General features: G+C 43.7%; 1 protein-coding gene across 1 annotated transcript in view; it reads right to left on the bottom strand.

Annotated features, from left to right (window-relative positions):
• The window catches only part of NUAK1 (NUAK family kinase 1), a 50561-nt gene that overhangs the window by 20276 nt on the left and 8699 nt on the right, over positions 1 to 21586 (bottom strand). The window contains exon 2 of the mRNA XM_035562277.2: positions 6286 to 6406. Coding sequence (XP_035418170.1) covers positions 6286 to 6406 — 121 coding nt within the window. The remainder of the gene's footprint in view (positions 1 to 6285; positions 6407 to 21586) is intronic.

The following is a 21586-nucleotide window of genomic DNA, read 5'->3' as shown; positions in this document are numbered from 1 at the left end:
TGGCACTAGATGAACATACTCCCTATCCAGCTTACATGCTCCCAAAGACGGACTTTACCCCCAAAGTGCTGAAAGCCCACACAGACATGGTTTTACAAACATCAGTCAGATTTTGTACTACATTGGACATCTCTTTGCTACGGCAGTTCACTTCTTTGGACTTATTTACTACAAAATTTAAAAAGCAAAACAAAGCAGAAAGCTTTTGCCCTTTCTACAAGCTTACAGGATGCTCGAGTCAGAGCGAGTGCTGAGGGGGGTTGGATTTTTTTCCCCCTTAATGGACTACCTCCTCGCGGGCTGATTCCATTTGGTTTACATGTAACCCTGGGGTAAGGATTTTAGTTTGTTAGTTTAAGAGGGGCGGCCAATCTCTTCGCACTGGAACCATTTGAATTCTCCTCATGCCTTTGCTCTCTATCAGAGCAATCTCCTAAATTAGTTCCAGTATGTTGACATTCCTTCCATCTGGTGTCTTTCCATTCAGCGGTATTTTTATTACTCTCCTAACAGCCGCAGACAGAAGTACCTTTCCACTGCTACAAAATGCTCTTTTATTAAAGGTCAGCCAAATCAAAAGAACAAGCGAGTTTGTTTTTAATTTTAGAGATGCAGACTAGAATAACCTTTTCATTCAGAAAAGTCATATATGACCCAGTTGCCTCACTTGTGTAATAAGGCAAGAATTATTCTTCAAAAAGACACATGAATACTGAAAAGTGTTTTTTACCTTAGAATTTCAGCCCCATGTGTCCTCTGTGTTCTTGACTGTTTGAAAGGTTTATAGCCCCTTGATGCAAAAATACTTGAAAACTGTACTATGTACTTATTTATTTATTTACTATTATTATTAATTTATGACTGTTTTTGAATAGCACATGTAGCAGCCATGAAAAAAATCCAAGGTCCAATTTAGCAAACCACTCGTATGCATATGCTTAAATTTATGCATATGCTTAATTATAATTGAAGACAACAAGATAAAAGTATGGGTTTTAAAGGTAAGCATATGCTAAATTGCTTTCCTGAATTATGGCCTTACTGCATCTCTTCTTAAATTAAAGGAATGTAGTTAAGATCCTGCAATAATCATTTTAAATCAGACGGCATGCTAGAATTTACTCCCTAGTGAGGGGATTAAATCAAAATGAGAACCATTATCCTTGACGAGGCTGTTTCTCAAAGAATGAGTCTGAGGATATACATATTTTGCCTGTCTACTATTTAAAAAGGAAGGAGAGAAAAAATGAGAGTTGCTACTTCAGCCACAATACTATATGTTACACTAATTGTCTTTTGTTTCAGCAAAGAATATGAGCTAATTCCCCCCTTTTTGTTAATTACAATTACAAACTGCTGAGGAACCTCAGACAAGCAAACATTTACATTGCAGTGGGAGGCCTGTGTGAGGAAAGATAGAAATAAATTTCATTGCTGCTTGCCACCATTTTGAGGTCTGAATTGAACTTGCCAGTGATCTCAAGCATTTGGGTTCATGTCAAGTCAGACAAAACATTGTTTAGGCGGTCATCCTGAATGACAGGAAATTTATAAAGGTGGGTATGATAACTGAGGAGTTAAGTTTGTTCATATTTGTTTCATTACTATCATCAGACTCTAGAAATATTACTTTGTGTTCTTGGATGTTATCAAGTGAAAACAATGGAAATAAAGCACTCTAAGGTCAAAAGCCTACATAATCAGAGGAAACCAATTAGAAATGTGCTTAAATACTGTCACTGCTGAAGTACTTTCTGTTGGCTAAATTAAAAAAAAAAAAAAAAAAAAAAAGCACATTCCAGCTTTCCAACTTTCATCAATCTTGTTAAAAGCCCAGTCAGCCACATGACGTTTTACAGGACTTGTATTGACTTTTTCAGGTGTTTTGCACGCAGAAGGGATCAAGTAATTAGGCATCGAGGTTTGTTTTGATTACGTCTGAAACACAATAGAAGAGGCTGGGCCTGCCTCCACATTGTTAGCCTGACACACATAGCCAGGCTGCTCTCCACACACACGGGCCTGCAGACCACGTGGCTGCTGTTCCTGTCCCATCCAGGGATGGACGCCAATGGTTTGGGAGCACCTGCCTGAGCCAGCGCTGCTGCAGGAACCCAGCTTTGTCAGCATGGTTCGTGCACCTTGCCAGATGCTACCCAGTTGGCTTTTTTGTGACGTGGATGCTTTCGATGTGGTGGCTTGACCAACACAACTCATGCAGCACTGCATGGAAGAGAGGCCTACATGCGTCCGAAACACCAAATGTTCCCTTCCTTTTCCTCACACAGAAGTCTGTTACAAACTGTGAGATTGAACATGTGCTTGGCAAGTAAAATTAGCATTGTGAAATATCATGCCACCATCAGCACACACCGTCAGATTTTCTTCCGTTGTCTTTGGCATTTGGAAGTACAGAAAAGTTGAACTGATTTCCTGATTAACCTAAGCATGTCACCTCACTCAAGTCATTGCCTGCTTGGAGATACTTACAGAGCACCTTTCTGCTTTTTTTTTTTTATTTATTTCTTGTTCTTAAGAATATCAAAAATATGACCTAAAAAAAGGAGGAAGTCCCTCTTCCATGGGAAATTCATTTTTTCGGGCCTTGTTGTTGTAAAGGGTCCAGCACTCCTCTAAGCATCCTGGCCCCAATCCAGCGAAGCACTTAAGCACATGCTTTCCTTTCGTTACTCGCTCATGTTAATGCCATCCTGTTCCACGGGCACTGAATTGTGATCCTAATATTTATTCATTCTTCAGGGAATATCTTCGTTAAACTATTTCTACAAGCATGTTAGCAAATAATCTGTTCATTTTCAAATGTCTTTTGCAAATGGATGAACTTTTCTGGATGGTTATGCTGACCAAGGACAACTCTTCCTGCACAGAAACACTCACGTAGGCACTGAATTTCATACTACAAAGACTCAAGAGCTCACTCCCGAATGTCCCAAGCATAACTTCCCTCGCATGATTGGTCCAACACATGTTTAAATGTTTACAGAATCAGGCCCTATGCTCTTCCCCAGTTTAACTTTTATAAAGTATTGCCAGATGGAACAGATTTTGCACTCAGGCTACTCCTGGAAAAATATGTTAGCTCTCAAAGGCTTTATTATCAAATCCCAGAGTTTTCAAGGCAAAAAAGAAATGGGGCAGAGGAAGGTGGGGTGGGGGGGAGACAGACAGATGAATGGACAGAGGCATTATTCTATAAATTAAAATTTATGTCCTGAAATCAGAACGCTGCTAGCAAAGCCAGCTTCATTTATCCAGTCCCTTTCAAGGAGTTTAAAGTCACTTGAAAGAGCACTTCCCTTGCAGCCACACTCGACAGATTGCCAATTACAGCCCTGCTGAGAGGTTGGAATTTCTTTGGACTCAGAACAGTACATCTACCCTCACAGTAATGGGCAAGATACGTTGCTTTTGATTTGGTTACAAAAAATATCATTAAACTGGAAAGCTTTGCTTCCACCCATTTGGATTTGCTTGGTATCAAAAAAAAAAAGATAAGCTTGTGTTTACATCAAGTTGACAAATTCAAAGGTTAATTGCTTTTAAGCAGGCAGGTCAAAAGGATACCTAAACAAGGATCCTACTTAAGTAAAACACATGTTTGTAAATGCAGTACAAGGAGCTTTCAAAGATATTTACAGAGGGATGCAGCATTGTCCATGCTAGGTAGATTCAGTGCCACCTGGCACCTACAGAAAGCACTCTCAGACGCACTGTGGCAGTCTGAATGCCTACAGTAAAAACTAGTGAGAGAGCAGAAAGATACCTGCAGGGTGGCTTCAGACTAAAAGTTAAGCATCTGATTTAAGTTAGTCAGCTAAACCTCATCTGCCACCAAAAGGAACCTCCAGTATGTCATTTATCCCACCTATCGGAAAAAAGATCTCCCAGGAGGGAGCAAACCACCTTGTGTAGACACTGATCTCTCTTGACTAGAGAGAGGAAATAGACTTGAAGTGTGCCCCAACTGCCTAAATGTTGAATGGCTTAAATCTGGTGTGATGAAGCCCACCCCTGAAGACAGTGTAACTTCAACATTTGAAGTCAGATGATTGCAATATTATCACTCTTTATTGCCTCACTCAAGAGGAACACACAATTGTGTTTAAAATCCCACTTCAATAGGATACAAGTACTTCAGTCCTAGATGTAGTCCCATAACTTCACCACAAATATACTCCTAGGCTTAAAATGAAGCATACACTTGAGAAGCACATGCTTATGGGTCACTGAACTCACATCCTGATCTCTGGGCAGTACGTAACTGCTCCTCTGGACTCGGCTGCACATCCCCACATCTTCCCAGTACTACAATATCCAGCGTTACAGTGTTGGCTGCAAGAAGCTGAATATAAAATCTGACTGCCTGGAAAGGCTGGACGAGCTATATAGCCACTATCCCTCTGCTCCACGGAATATGGTCTTCCAATGGCCAAACCAAGCAGGTGACTTCTACTGCCTACCCCTTCAGGCCATGAGTTAAACACACGAAGCCATGAAAGGCTGCTCTGCTTTCTAGAAAACTAAAAGGAAACAAACCAGCAACAGAATGGAAAACCTTCCAGAAATGAGAGAAAAACTGCTTCCAGGTTTGTCTCTGCAAAGGGCTGCTGCTGGCTGACAGACCACAAGAGCAGAGCAACGCAGAAGGAGCGATGTCACCTGCCATAGACAACTTGCCCTCCTGGAGATGGGATGAAACCTCCACTGCAAAACTGCACTGGTTGTGCTGCAGAAGCGATGCTCCACCCTCTGCGGGGCCGGAGGGGAAAGTTTTGCTCCCACGGGATTTTACTGTCTGCTTCTTAAAAATGCTGTAATCTTTTTAACTTTTACAAATGTTTTAACTCAGTAAAAGCTATTCAAACTAAGGATGAGAAGGGCAATTGGTCAAAGCACCGCAGCATGCTTAATCTTTTTTCTTTTGGAGTTCCTGTGCACATTTGAAATAACTTTTGTTCCATTTGCAACCCACATGCTGACACAGCATCCCTCCCCTTTTCTGTTCCCAGATCCTGTTATGAGTTTATTCAATAAAAAGACAGATATTCATCTCTTTTCAAGTAAAAGAACATGCTTTTGAATAACTCAATATGTGATACTGTAACAGTACTCCAAGCCAGCCCTTGTTTTAATCAGTTGTATTGACTCTCGGAGTGGAGCTGCCATATACATATCATCACCTTGAGCGTTTACCTCATGGGTATGTAAATATGAAGGGCTATATTCAGGCTGCCTGTTCTGCACGTGGGGGAAGAGGTGATCCTCTCGGACGAGGCCACCCAACCCGAGTCCCTCCAAACCTTTGGAGCCCACAGCCCAGGTCCACAGTGCTGCTGCTCTTCTTATGGAGACCCAGCAGTGGACCTCTTAGCCAGCGTGTCTTTTAGCACATACCCAGCCCGAGCTATTTAGCTCTGGGATGTTACAGACTTAAGGAAGGAAGGAAGGAGGGGGATATTTTCCTACAGGGTGATACTCTATAAATATATAAACAAACAAACAGGAGAACGGAAAAATGCCCCTGGCTTCCTGCTCCTTGCTCTAAACCAGGGAACAGCAGCTCCCAGAGCCAGGAATTCAGGAATACCAGGCTTCACTGCCATGTCCCAGGAAGAAAGGAGTTAGAGGAGAAAGACAGGAATAAGGAATAGGAATGACATGCCAGTGACCAGACTGACAGGAAACCATGCAGAGGTTGATAGGAAGTGGATGCTTGGATTCAGAGGAAAAAAGCAGCAAACACAGAACCAGCAAGACTACATGGCAGGTAAGGGAGGACCAAACTTAAGAAAAATACATGTTCATAAATAAAATGCAAAGAGCTTTCAAAGACTTTACAGACAGATACAGCATTGCCCATGCTAAGTAGAGCAAACAAGACTGGTCTTGTGCAGCCCTATGAAGAAAAGTCTGTGAGGACTGGCTGAGGGGCTGGGGACATAAACTGATGTGGGGCTGATGTGAGCAAGGGTGAAATTAAACTGAACTTTCAATGGGAGCAAGGAGATGAGATGATACATGCAATGATTTCCACCTGCCACAGACAGAGCGCTTAAGTCACACATGAAGAAGTTGCTCCAGGCAAAGGGTTATGCATCTGTCAAACACTGATGGTTCAGAGGGAAGGCAGTACTCGCACAGTCCCTTTGGTAAGAGGTAGGTTACACTAGGAGTAAGGGTTTGGTGCATGATCTCAAGGAACACGAACATCAGGTCCGGAAGAACGTAACTGAGAAGTTGGAGAGGAGAATTGCGTTCACTAACCTTCATATATGGTGATGATATGAGGGTGGCTGAGGGATGACATGATCTCAATCTCCCGTCTGATGTGAACCATGTCTTGTTCATCCTTAATTTTGTCCTTACGAATGGATTTTATTGCAACCTATAAATTCAGGAAATCAAGCATTATTCTTGGAACTGAACAGATGCATATAATCCATTAAGGAGAGTTCAAAAAATAAATACAGATGTTAGATGTTGGCAGAACGCGGAATGACCAAAACAAAGTTTTAACATACAAACCTCCACACCCCAGCTCCTTCTTTTTATAGCAATAAATGCACTCTCATTACAGTAAAGGATGGCATGAAGTTTAAGATCTTCAGGTATTAGGACTTCACTGAGGGGGAGCACAGCACTGTTCGGAAGGACCTCTGTTAGCCTAAGGACTGAGGCAAACAGTAAAACTCCCAAGAGCCTTTGATGGGAACAGCATTCAGTTAGACATGACCACATCTGACAATTTCAAACAGAAGCTTTGGAGACAATTCCTCTCAAATAAAGTTGAGATCTCTGATGAAAAGGAGGCAGAGGACCCAGGATGCTGATTACAAAATCGATATTTGTCCATGCTAGTACACCGAGGACCACATTAACATGGGTTGCTCCATGGTTCTCTAAAGTAGGCAAACTGCTCGTGAGTTAAGACTTATTTCAAAATCCGAAGAAATAAATCTTAGAAATTCACATCTAAACTCGTCCTCATATAAACCCAAAGCTTCGGGCCCCCCACAGCACTTATGCAATCACTGCAAAACCATATCCTTCCTGCATCCTTCCTCAATCAGCAACCTTTTTACAAGCACATCGTGTGACTGGGTATCTTTCCAAAAGGCAGGGTGGGAACAGAGGAAGTGATAGCTGAACTTGCAATATAAATTCAAATTATAACAGCCCTTGTGAGTGTGTGTACGTTGCCTGTGAAAAGGGGCTTATCTGAACAACGCCATAAATAATTGCAGAGGTCAGCTCATGCCCTTTGAGAAATGCCCAAGCCAACAATGGAGAGAAGGTGGTGTGAGAGGGAAGGTGAGGGCATTGTGCAGACTGAATAGCAGCATGGCCTTTATTATACTCAATATTTACCCTGTTTTATTTTTGTAAGGCAGAGTTCAGGGAATAAATTATCAGCTAGTTTAAAATCAACAATAAGTCTTTGAAAAGCATCACTGACCTGCTGAGATGACCACCCCTTTATGGGTAAACAACGCTTTTGTCATTCTATGCAGCCTACTACTGCGGACCTCTCCTGGGAAAACATTTGCAAATCTGTGATTTATGTGATTTCCCTGGTTCCCTCAGAAGAAAAGTACTTTCACTGCCTGCTTCAGTAACTGCAAGTGGCATGACCGGTACTGTTTTCATTATACGATGTAGCATCAAGGATATCGAAGAAAGAAGGGGAAAACTTACAATATTATAAAATTGAAATGTACATAAACAGGAGCTACTTTAAAGGATCGGGTTTCCTACAAGACCTTCAACTCTGAAAAGCAACATTGTTCAAAAAAGCAGTACGCATATGCCTCATCCCCTTGAATTCACCAAGATTTCAGCACGTGCTTAAAATCAAGCACATGCTCAAGTGCTACCTTACTTTAGGACAGCAGAACAAAAAGCAGAAATCAAGGGTCAAACTGATTTGCATGCAAAAAAAAACCAAAACAATTCTTTTCTTCCTCTTTACCACAAAATTTGGTATTGAGATTTTAAAAGTAACAACATATCTATGGTCTTATCTACACTAGACATATTTCTATTGAAGGTAATGCAGCAGATCTTAACAAAATGAGTGATCCAGGTAATCTCCAACTGCTTATAGAGATGGAGAAGGCAACTAACAGTAAAGACAAGGTTGGATTCCCCCGCTCCCTTCCCATGTTTGCATTGGGACAGGCTGCAAATGCAAATACACCCTGTATACAAGAAGGACGTGGGTGGCTCTTGGAGCAGTATGTGCATTCCTGCGAGAAATAAATATAGACATGGGTAAAAACACATTTTTTATTAAAAGACAGCCTTGTACTTGGCTCTGAGGAAGAATTTAAGAAGGATTTCATTGTCAAATATACAACGGGGTGCAAATTCTTCATCATTCATGGCTGGTAAAGTAATAACAGCACCCCAGAGGGCATGCCAATCTCCCACTAGCTTGACTCTGTGCTTCACAGACGAGACTTTTGTAAGTCTACACATAATTACTGTAAATGGCCTCTCAGGAATAATTGCACATGTGAAAACATATATTTTTAGATACAGAAATGCAAATGTGATTGAAAAGAGCGGCAGCACTCTGTAAATACATGTTTGGATGAATCTTCAAATGCAAACAGATGTTTTGCCTGGGCAGATATTTTTCTTCAGGACTACAGAGTTTACAGTCTCACAGCCCACGTAGAAAAGTGGTTAATGCACCTAGGAGCTTTGATTTCTAAAGACTTGGCTTTTACAGCAGGAGCTCTGCAAAGGAGGCAGTGTCCCTTCACAGAGGGACAGGGCGTTACCAGGAGGAGCACTCTGTTTCGGAGCAAGACTTCAGACACTCACAGCTACTGATGAAATGCTACCACTGCGTATTTGTGTAGCACATGAAGATGCTCAAAGCACAGTGCAGCCATTTATTATTTAAGCCTCAGGCAGCAAGTGGTGAAATGGCACTATTTACTTTCTTTAAGGAAAAAGATGAGGAAATCGAAAGGGAAAGCTGATGTTACTCCTATTACTCCTAAAGGAAAGAGGACGGTAGCAGCACAGGAATTGCTGCCTGCCTCTCCCCAGCTGCAACACATCACAGGAGTGTCTCGCCCACCAAGCCACAGCATCATTAGAGGCCAACTCTGATAGCTTTCCCCATGTCCAGTTGCTATTTTTCCCCTCAAAAAGAGTCTTAGGGAAGTGAACAGCTCGAACACATCTCAGTAAACACTTTCTACCTCGCACTGTCTGCCTGGTGGCCTGCACAGCTCCCTTCCCAAGGGGATGGGCTCAAGGACTACCAGGAGCACACAGCCTTGCCGGTGACCTGATCCGAAAGGCCAGTGATTGCTGTCAGCAGGCTTTCACTGTCAGAGAGGCATCCCGAAACAGGATTAGCGGCGCAACATGACAGTGCACAGCGGTGTTCGTGCTGGCTCCTCTCCTCCACACGAGGGATCTCTGCCAGCCAAGTGTCATTCACCTGCAGCAGGCTGCTCAGGCTGCGTCCGCAAGGGTCTGTGGGCTTAAGTTCACTGATGTGAAGACAACAGAACAAGAAAGCAGCCAAGTATATTTTTCAGTATTTAATAGAAGCGATGCAAGTCATGATCACATTTGGGGTATTTCATTGCTTTCATCTCTCTGAGTAAAATAAGATCCCTCTCTGGTTTTTTGTTGTTCGGTTGTAAGACAAATATCAATAACGGAATTTCTTCTGTGAGATGTATTTTATTCAGAAATATATCCTGCAAAATATAGTGCTTTTACCACCCAACAGAGCTGGCTCCTTTTTTTCAAAAACTCTCTGGACTGCTGCCAGACACGGTACACGACAAACCTGAACGACTTAAGCCTAATAAGAAACAATCTCAATTGCGAAATACCTTATGAAAGAACTTGTTTGTCCATTCTTTAGGTCCTTTTCTTGCTTGCTCATTCTCCTTGCTTTCTCTGCAACAGCTCCACTGTGTGCACCATCAAAATTTGCTAAGGGTCGCCGCATGTGAAACAAGAGTAGGGCAAATGCAATATGCTTTTTTTACATCAGCTACATTAACTACTTAAAATATTCCAGATCTGCAGAGAAAGTGCTATTAGTCCCTTTGGTACTCTCAGAGCACTGTACTTATACCTCTACCACACCTCTTCGATGTATTTTACTGGTTTTAGGACTTAGATAATTTAATTATAGTATTTTTAGTAACTTTACTAGTGAAGGAATTTGTATTTTTCCCAGCTTCTTGTCTTAATGAGAATTTCAGATAACTCCAAGACCTTGCCTTCAGACAGAGTAACATATCGGGTTCTTAATAATGAAATCCAAAGCCTCTTACCCTAGCAAAATAGGTTCAAGTTCACCCAGAGCCCCTGTAGCCCCGGTACACATTCTGGCAAAACACTTTAGCACATGCCTAACTTCACACATGTGAGCTTCACACTGACTTTTGTGGGATGGCTCACACATGTAAAATTAAACACATGCATAAGTATCAAGGTCACAGCTCAAAACTAGACGATGCAACGGTCCCTGTGGGGATTGATCCTGAATGACTTGACGGTCTTAATCGAGTTGTAGAGTTACTGCTTACGTGCACGCATGCAAGTACACACATACACATTCCCCTTTAGGAGAACCCTTGTGAGATAAATAACCTCAACCAACAGACCAAAACAACTGTGTCACTGTCTCTTGCCAGCTCTATGCAGCAGAAGCATCCCTGGGATCTGCTCTGCAGCCCCGGTGGCAATGGAGTCCCATGGCTGCAGAGGGTAACAACAGGGGAGAAATGAGCAGCAGGGATGGACCGAAACCTCCTTCACATGTGTGGCCAGTTTAGGTACCAGCCCCTGCATGTTAAGCAAAAAGAGGGAATACCTTCCCCAAAATGCACGGCATGAGGGAGAGAAAGCAGGGGGCTGTGTACCTCTGATAAAGCCAGGCGTTTCCAAAGGGCTTTGCCTGAGCACAGCTGCCGCTCACCCGCTGCTCTGCCCTCCAGAAGCAGATAGGAAAGAGGGAGCACAGCTTTTGGCTCCCTACCTCTCCATGAGTCAGCTTGCAGAGCTTGCTGGGCAGGAAGCGTGGAGAAATAAGCTGCTCTTTTCAAGGCTGTAATAAATTACCTGTCTCCATTTGCTGGAAAGAAGATTTATACTCGCTCTCTGAACTGGTGTAGAGAGATTATGAAGTATTTTCCAATACGCTTCATGCTTCTTTGCTTTTGTTTGGTACAAATAACATGAATTGAGCTATAAATACTTCAAAAACATGACGGTTGCAAAGGTTTCTGTACATTCAGTCCTATCTGTAAGAGACATGTCTCCTCCTCTGTGAGCTTCTTGGCTGCTGGGCAAAGCAGACACGTGGAATTTTCTTCTACAAAAGCAGATTAAGACCACAGTGAACAGCAAAATATCTCGAAGTCTGAACATTTGGCAAAGGGCATAGCAGGCAGTAGGTGCCCACTTCCAGATCACGTCTCCGGGTCTGCTGAGTCATTGCTGGCATCGTCACTCATAAGATAAGCAACAAATTTTCTTCAAAGCATTAAGCTACGTCTCTTGATTTCAGGAAGCTGGTTCGTATGTTTGCTTTTAATTAATGAACTCATGTTTGCCTCATTCCCGGCCAAGATGCGTGAAAATAAACAAAGGTAGAATTCGCCATGCTGCAGAAAGCCCCAGATTTTTAAGTCAGCTGCTGCTGTAACCTAGGCTGACCACCTCAATGCCACAGCCTCCCCCAGCAGCCTCCGCATGCAGTACATTCAGTCCCATTGAAAAGTGTCTTCCACTCCTATTATCTACCAGGGCTATTTTTAGGGCTGTGGTAAGCTGTGAACAAACTGCTCTTCTCCACCGCGGGGGCTGTGAATTGTAAGCTGGGTCCAGCCCCTGCGCATACCACCCGTGCTCCGGAGCAAATTCCGATGGGCTACTGCAATAGCCTTGTGGAGAGTCGGGAAAATGACATCAGGGAAGAGAGCTCAGTCCCTCGAGGAAGGGAAACAGCTTGCTGTCACGGGGAGATATGTCAGAAATGTGGCTTAACGAACAGTATTACAAACAATTTTGTCCGGGTGTAGTGGGAGGGGAGGGCTATGCAGCCATAAACCTCTGCTTTCCTCAAGCTGCCAACGGGGGCCAGCCCCACCCAGCCATGGGAAATGGGCAAGCCCGGCCAGTTTCACAGCTCCGTTTCCTTTCCTTGAGACTCCTAGGTGGGAAGTGCCATGTGGCAAGTGCCAACAAGGGTGGGGAGGTAAAAAATAGGTGGATCGAGCTGAGGGGAAGAAAGAGGCAGAGCAGAGGATGTCTGGGGGTGGGGAGAGAAAAGGCACATTGTTCTTTCTCCAGCCCCATGGAGCTTAGCAAAAAGAATAACGTCTGGCACCGTGTTATGTTTTTCCAGGGGAGTCTGGAAATGCCTATGGTACTTTTTCCAGGGGAGTCTGAAAATGCCTATGGCTCTTGGCCCAGACATCACCAACATAAGAGGAAGAGAAACAAAGCTATGAAATTGGGTGGTCCCTGAGGTGCTGCAATCAGATGATAAGGAGGGGGATGCTGATAATGCATTGAATGCACTGAAAGGGCACTTCCAGGGGCTGCACAAGGAAGAGAAAGGAAAGGCAGGGAGTGGGCTGAATAACTGCCTATCCGGCCTCTGGACCTTCCAGGTGGAAAGTAGGAGCTGTGGGAGGATATCTCTGCACGGATGCCAGGCATCCAACAGGTTCTGCAAAGGCATCCTCACGCAGACTTCTTGTAAGTCTCTTCTCCCACAAGTATTTCTTTGCTGTGTTCCCTGACATACAGAAAAAAAAAAAAAAGCTATCTTGAGAGTCCCATCCCAGGCCAAACGCAGCAGTGAACAGCATCGTGCAGAATGTGTTTCTGCACTGCCACAGAAAACACTCTGTGCCCCGACTGAGAAGCTGGACGGGAGGCCACTGTGAGCTGAAGCGAAATCAGCACCTGGCATCGCGCGTTTTGCTTCGCAGTCTCTGAGAAAGGGTAAGGTTGACACAATGCCATTGTTCTGGAGATTGCTACTTTTCAGATCCTAAAAGCCAGATCATCTCCATGGCGATACTGCCTGGGAGCCAAGCATGCAACAAAATCCTAATTAACTATTTATCAACGGCCCGACTCCGTTGTTTGATAGGTTGGCAAACCAAGCAATAGCTGGGCAAGTTGCTCAAAGAGGCAGACGGTGCCATCCACACCCAATGAGACTCCCATGACCCGAATCTCAGGTGGTCTGTCCCACTGCACATCTGTTGGTGGCCTTACATGGATGGTAGCGAAGACAAAACGCTGTTGTTCAACAGCCAGCAGCTGCACACATAAAGGGTGAGGATGCACATGCCACGAGGCACCTTTCAAGTTCACATGCTTTTAAGAGGCAAAGATTTTTTTTACAACTGTCTCATTCTGTATGGTAAAAGTAAATATTGAACATCGGCACCTCTCTGCTTCCTTCCCCTCTTCCCAAGGTATGACATAAAAAAGATTATATTTCTGAAAGCCAAAGGTGATTTACTGCTCCTAGATCACTCACTACCTGTAGAAAAACTCTCACCTTTGCACCGAGGCACTAGAAGACCCAAGTCTATGTGATAAATGTTAAATCACAATTTCATTTGCATAAGCTAAGACACAAAGTACCAGCGCTTCTTGTGAGAACCGGGGTAATTTTACCATTGTTTTAATTGTTCTTTCCCAGTTCTGTTGGACACAGTTGCTGCTACTGTACATAAATGGAGATTCAGCAAGTGGAGAGGAATTAGCTAATCACAAATACTAGGCAAGGGGTTATATCTTCTTTCTAGGTCACTTTATTCACACAGAAAAATGCCCATGGAACCAAGTTTTAACAAGCAGGAGAAGGCACCAGATTAGCACATTTCTCTGTACATATACAAAGTGGGTGCCAGGAGGAACATGTACAACACCCTTCCTCCACTTCTTTCCTCACCCCCGCATACGGTGCCTGTTAACAGGCCTTGTGTGCGCATTTCCTGAGTAACTACTGCCCTACTGCAAAATTTATAGCCCTTCATTGTTTTGTACCTGCTGCCCTCAGCTACGTATATGAAGGCTGGCATATTTACACCATGCATCCTCTGACAAATTTGCCCGGCAGACCTTTTTTCATTGAATGCTGAGAAGCCTGGCCTTGAGTCATCCTCACTACCTGGCACATCTTACGGCTCTATATTAATCATTTCAGGACTGGTATATCGTTAGGAGTGAAAGAAACCATTCATCTGGGTCAGTATAGATCTGCTTTTCAAGAGCATTTAAAAACATAGGTTAACAATGTGGTTATTGATTTTTTCATTTTGAAGCAGTGAATCTTCAAACCAGAGGAAAGGGAGGGCTGCAGAATTCAGAAATTGACAGCTTACTAATACAAGTCAGAAATCTATTGAAAAACCTTTCCCTTCCCCAAATGAAAGCTGTTCATACGGCATTAATGAAGTCCTGCCTGCCCTGGTAGCAGCAGGGGTTGCAAAGGATTCAATGGAAAACAGAGGCTGGACCAGACGAGGTTATTGGAGATGTTTGCAGCCAGCACTGCTAGAACTGGAGACCAAGACTGGCATGCTGGAAGAGCCCCTGTCTCTTGCTGAGTTCATCTGCCTGGTGAGAAGAGCCACCATGCTTACTTTTGTCTTGGCAAGATCCTTCTGAATATCCAAAGATGCAATATCTAATACTTTAATATAAACTACCCTGTGAAAGAACAGACTTACAATCTAATTCTGAAGGACTAAAGAAAAGTGGGGAAAAATACGGCCACAATAAAGTGTTATGGTTGTCATGTCAGACCGATGGAAGACCATCTCTTTTCCAAAATCTAATAACTCACAAATATCCCATCCAGCTACCTTTAAATTTCCAAGGAAAGTTAATGTTTTGGCACATAAGGTATTATATCTGGAAAGAAACTTGGGTGGGGATTTTCCTGTTGCAGTAGAGGTTCCTAATTGTAATTAAAAGAAAAAAAAATGCTCTGCAACCTCAGCTATGGATCATTCCTTCTTAATAGATGTCAACCGGCACTGTATGCCACATTCGCTGAGAAGATGAAAACTGCATTTATACTTAACTTCTGGTGAAGTTGCCAAGCAGATGTTTATTTTTGGCTTCCACCTTTACAAAAGCCAAATGCTACACTGAATTGGGATTACACAAAGTCTAACTGCTTTTCTTCCAGGTTACGATTTTGTTGGAACTAAAAAAAAAATAAAAAAATCTGACTTCACTTATAAGTAGGAAAAAAAACTGGTAGCATCCGTTTCTATCATGTCTGTTTATATCATAGTTTAAATAAGGTTAGAATTGTGCAATCGTTATTGATCAACTTCCAAATACAGTGCAGCTCCGTCCAGCACATGTGCAAAAGAGGAAAAGTCACTGGAAGTGAATCATGTGTCGGTCTTTTAACTTCTGCAAGTCAGTGTGCAGACTGGTTAGCACTAATTAAATTACTGGCAAGTCAGGTTAAAGAGGAGTGAAGGAATTCACAAGCCCCAAGTTTACTGTTCTCAGTGTTACATGGATATTACAGATTCCCCCTCCGAAAACTGGAAGATAGATCTCACATTCATTCGAGGCTTGATCTCACACCTACCATAGCTGCTGATCTCATGCAAAATGCTAACCTGGGGCAATAGAGAGGGATTTTAATTCAAAGTTGTTTTTTCAGTTGTGAATAAGCAGTGAATCACACTGAAGTAATCCTCCATAGTAGGAGTGCACACTGTCCGAGGCACTGATTTGGGAATGAAATGCAAAACCAAGGTCCTGGCTACTTCTGTAGAAAAAGCCCTTTATGACTTTCTTGAGAAGAGGAGTATAAAGCCCCAGAGCCTGGATCTAGTTCCAGTCTGAAAAGGACAGTCTCCTGTAATTCCTCCCAATAATTTAAGTTGGAAATGGAGATATTCACACCCTCTAAGCAACTGCTGCAGACTATTGCAATGTGCTGCTAAATAACTGCTAAATAATGGTAACCTGAGCAGTTACCAGAGTCTCCAAAGTGATTTTGCATATGTTTAGGTGAAAGGTGCTATATCAGTGCAAGGCTGTAATTCACATTAAACAAGGAAAGAGGTTGGACTTTGTTTAAACACTTTTTTACAACACGTGTTTTTTTTTTTTTCCAAGAAGCCACCTGACAGTGCATTTTCATTCACTTGGTAAGTTCTGCTTGAGGAAGTCGTGGGTAAACAAATGTAATTCAACTTATTCTCTCCTTTTCCCTGAAGTGTCTGTGAGTTCAGGGAAGCCTCAGAACAGCTAAGAGCTTTGCACATCTTTAAAACATCCCTTCTGGCGCAAATGCTATGTCACCTGGTATTGTGCAGATCCTTTAATTTTGCTCTCCTGGTTCTGCAGTCCTTCCAAGAAGGCTAAGAGTTAATGGAAAGGAGAAAGAAAGTGTTATTTCATCAACAGGATATGAAAAACTTGAGAAGATTCTTTCTTCAAGAAATGTCCTCCAGGTACTACAACGCTAATCAAAACCCAATACCCATACCACACTGCTTGACCACCTCAAGTTCCTAAATAACCTTTAGTGGAATTTTGAAGCATGCAGAGACTTTAATCTTGAGTTTAGAATTTAGGCTTTGGATTAACATTAATGAGCAGGCATTCGTTGCGCGAGGATGGTGGGCCATTGAGACTATATCACAGAAGGTACATGGAGGTGTATAAAAGCATAGTCGGAAGGGTTAACGACACAGGACTATCAGATGAGAAGCACCTACATCTTGTATAATTTACTAAATCAGTCTAAGATGGACCAAAATATAAACAACATTTCCTGGTGGGAATCTAGTGAACCGTAGACCCACATCCTATCTGGAAAAATACTCTTGGAAAACAAAAAGATTGGCAACCTTGTGTATCAAGCCTCACCCAGGTTATTTTGCTCCAGGGCTTGCAGATCATGTTGCAGTATTAAATTTGTTTTTGTAAAAGCACTGCTCCAGTATTGCACTGGCCAGGCTGGATGTTACCTATTTAATGGTCCCTTTTTGGAAGGGACCCTCCTAGAATTTATGATAGAAGGCGGTGGAATTGCTACAGAGGGAGGAAAGGACTTTGCTAACATTTCTTCCCCATCCGTCTCTGATTTCTAAGAAATATTTATACCCCTGAAGGTAGAGAAACCTCCTGTTGTTCCCTTTTATTTATCAGAAGTAATTTACCAGGGCCACCCTAATGGCTCAGTGGAGAGAATAATACAGGAACAGGAACACTCTTGCTCCCCACAGCCAGCCGGGCCTGGAATAGACGTGATAGGGAGAAATGAATTACGCTTTCCTACCAAGAAGTGGCTGGCTGTCATGCAATTTTGCAGCCTTCAAAACATAATTCTAGCTTGCTACAAGAGAAGTGCAAAACTACAGGCAGCTGTTACAAGCAGTTATGGTGAGAGTTAACCTTGGAGGGGAGAAACAGCAAACCGCTTTGCGTTTCTTTTTAAAGAAAGAGGTGGAAAGCTTTTGGCAGAGAACTCGCCCAGCCTGCGTGATCTCCAGGACTGTTGCCCCCTTCTTCAACATGCACAAACACCTTTTTTGGCCTGCGCTTTGGCTGGGGTCGGTCGAACGAGGGAAAGTTAGCACTCAGCTTTCTGGGGTCCCTGTGCCAAAAGCGAAGTTGTTAGGTAGTGCAACAGCAGCAGCGCAGGCTTCCCGCTTCACCCTGCCAGCGACCTTCGCACAGACTTGGATGTACCACCTTCCTCCGAGTGAGGCGCAATTCCCTCTCACGCTGCTCAGTCCAGAAATTCATCTCAGCAAATACCACAAATCATGTCGTACCGAGCAGAACTATTAAAGCGGTGCTGCGCAACGTGAATTGCTGTCCACAAGGGACTGGAGCGAAAGACTGCCTAACCCACTTTGTTTAACTTTTTACTTAAACAATCCTGAAAGGGGAAGCAGCATCGCTACTCTGGAAATTACAACTTTCATCTCATTTGAGCCGTGCATTCCTCAGCTAAACTGCAGAAATAATTTAAGAACAGACACCCAAATAAAACTCTTTTCAACATTTCCTACATTTCCTGGAAGTATAGTACCTTTGATGTCACAAAATAAAAGCAGGCTTATTAATTTAGGTTCAAGTTAGGTTCAAGTTCTTCCAGTAGCCCCAACAAACCCTAATGTCAGGCTAATTGTGCAGATTTCACTGGTTTTGCGTTTTCACATTCCTCAAAGCAGCGGCACGCTACACCACTGTAACATTGATCACTTCCAACTCAACCCTCCACAGCATCTGCACATACTGCATTCATCACTCACTCACACCGCATTGTCCGTGGCAGGAATCCCTGAAAACAGAGCGAGCCGAATTCCCCCTTCATGCTGCTTTCTCCAGCTTGCTTTAATGGGCATGCTGCAGCTCATGAGGTGCCAACATTTACTGCATTGTTTAAACATTGTTTAGAGTTTTGCTGGGCAGATAAGAAGAATAACTTGGGTGTACAGTAAAACAAAGATAGAGCTGTTTGTGCCAAACATTCGGTTTATGGCAATACTTCATAGGAATTATTCCCTACAACAACTGAACTGTCATATCCTACAACTACATCCCAGGCAACCTCCCAGCTGAGCTCACTAAGGCTCCTGTCTGATGTGCTCTACATACAAACACCCAGCGCTACCCAGATGTTCTCTATGTAAAACATTTGGTTTGAAACACGCAGCACTTCTTTCCAAAAAGCCATTACATTTGTTTAATGGACTCACACAGTTCAACTAAAATATCCTGGAGCAGACATTTGACTGCAACTCTACTCTACAAGCCCCATCTGCAAAAAGAAAAAAGAAAGAAAAAGTAAATGAGAATGCTTTACATGATTTATGCTGCCTTTATGATCAGCCAGTTCATAAAATACAAGCTCTGCTCTACAGACAATAACACAAATTGCTTTCAAGTGCATTGTTTAGTCCTTGCCTGTGTTAAACAACTATTTCAATTGAAACAACGGGCCAAATTCTACTCTTCGGTTTACAACAGTGTTAATGTAACCGAGAGCAGCATTTCACCCACGACATCACAGGGGATGCGAGTTTTTGTTTTACGCTCCAAGTGAGTGAGTAATGATATCCAATAACGATAACCAGTTACATTCATGGCTGCGGAGTTTTTTCATCCGAGAAAGGCTGGAAGGAGGCTGAAGTACAGAATGAAAATCCTTTCCCTGATGAATTCCTCACAAGTGATAGGCAATCCACAATGAAGCATTTCATCGGTCCCATTAGACCGCGTTTTCATAATGAGATGCCAGACAGGATGAACTGGGAGAATACACTTGCTTCACCTGGCAGAAAACTCTCAAATTGTACATAGAAAAATAAACCTGTTGTTGAAAAAGAGGGCTGGTCCCTGGCCCAGATTTAAGCATGATGTGCAGCCTAGCCGGAGGCCTGCGCTCCTCCCAGGTCTAAAGGACTTGCCACGGTACCCAGCAGCGACCAAGCACAGCGGCTGGCAGGCTCTGGAAGAAGTGTCACCATCCCCTCTGCTGTGTGACCGCAGCCATGACAGAGGACCTTGGCTGATGAGCCACCTTCCCAAGGCAGAAGAGGCTACACAGGCAGAAGGAAGGGCCAGGCCCGGCCCAGTGCTGAAGCTGTGGCCCACCTCGGTCCTCTCTGTGCCTCTGCCACAGACCTGCTGGGTGACCTGAGGGAAACCACCAAACACCCTTGGTGCTCAAAGCATCAAGCTATGGCAATGCACCCCTACAGGAGACCGACCCGCAGAGGCCTGCTTCTTTATTTCACCCCGTTTCAGCACCTGAGGCCAGTAAACACTGCAAGGGAAGGAAGCCTGTGCTTGGCACTACTGCACCCACCATGGGCACTGCCTGCAGCGTGGGGCTGGCCCACATGGCCCAGCTAAGCTGGTGCAGCACCAAAATGCAGATATCACCTCATGTCCTCTTTGGGAAAAATGACAGAGTGAGTCTACGTACTGACAGAGCAACGGTGAGGCTACGGCAGTCTGTGAGGTGCTCCGACAGCAGGGTGATGAATGACATGCAAAAGCCCAGCAACAAACAGAGATGAGGGAAAGGCTGACTACACGAAAGGAAAAGGCAGCGTAGCGTAAAGGACACGGCATGACTCATGTATAGGCCTGGTTAAAAATGAGAGGGCAATGTGGAAGCCTCTCAGTTTTATCCCTGTAACGTCAGCTAGGCCCAAGCCTAACTGATTGGTATCAGAACCAAGTGAATGGTAAAAATGGCTAAGAAGTGCAACTAAGCTGCCCCCCAAATCTGGTTGACAGTTACTATCACAAGTCAAGTGTCAAGTGCAGATAGCAGCCCAGATGTCCTGCTTGTTAATGAATGCTAAATACTCTGCTCAGCAGCTTTGCCTTCTGGCAGGCTTTTTTGCAGGCGTTTTGCCTTGTGCTGTTGCACAGCTCTCCCATGCTCCAGGCTGTGTGGTGCTGCAGCACTCAGCACCAGAGAGACTGCACCCTCCCATGCTCACCCACCAAAGACTTATTTTGCCTATGCTGAAGTATTTTGGTGGGAGCTATGGTCCTGCTGAGGACACTGCCATACCAGGTGTCCCGCGAGCGCCCCAGCTGCCTGGTGGCGGGGTGGCGCTCGCACCCTGCCCCAGCCAAACGCCCCGCCAGCAGTGACCGGGTTTGATCCATGCAGAACACAATGGCAAAAATAATCAAATAAATGACAACTCCAAACTCCTGCCTCCGGAATTGTTTTTTTAACAAATGCTTTGCCATCTTTTCCTGTTAAATGCATGTGCGAAAGACTTAATCTTTTTGTATCAATGACAACAAAGCACTGTTGCCTATGTCAAATATTCTTTTTTTTTCTTTTTTTTTTTAAAGGAACATTTGTTCAGTACTATGAGGTTCAAGCAGGTATTCTTATCCAACCTTCATTGCTAACTGTTATGGTCAGTACCACGAAAAATATTCACGCTCGCTTTTAAAATTAGATTTGTCTCTAAAATAAAGGGAGATATCGTCCATCATCAGGGGTTTTGTGGAGATTAGAGATTGTAACAGAGATGAAATGCCTTTGTTTGCATGGGAAACATGGTATGTGGGCTTTGTGATTTCCATCTACATCACGACCCCTATCTTTCTGATCCATCCATGAACGGCTAAATTTTAGTCTCCAAGCTTGCAATGGTATCTTTTCACAGAAACAACAGATTTTTATTTTTATTTAAGTCTGATATCCCTCAACTACTGTCTTTATTCCAAGGCAGTGCTGCTTAAACCCAAACACGCTGACTCAGCTCTCTGACACAGCGAGACATTAGCATAATTGCAAGCCCCTCGAGCAGCCAGACCTCAGAACAAAGACATTTGGCTCCTCCAGTGATTCTGCTTAAGTCTTCCCATATGCCAGCAGCAGGGCCAGGGCAGCTGAAGGGCTCTGGGTTTAGCAGAGAGACAGCCAGCCCAGCACAGGAAGCCTCCCCATCACCACCCAGTAAAGCAGGTGGCCTAATGCCAGTGTGCCTTCATCCCTCTTCATCTGCCCCATCCGCTCGGGCACAACGTA

This window comes from Cygnus atratus, chromosome 1 (genome assembly GCF_013377495.2).
Source record: "Cygnus atratus isolate AKBS03 ecotype Queensland, Australia chromosome 1, CAtr_DNAZoo_HiC_assembly, whole genome shotgun sequence".
Lineage (NCBI taxonomy): Eukaryota > Metazoa > Chordata > Aves > Anseriformes > Anatidae > Cygnus > Cygnus atratus.
This window is presented reverse-complemented; position numbering and strand designations above follow the sequence as displayed.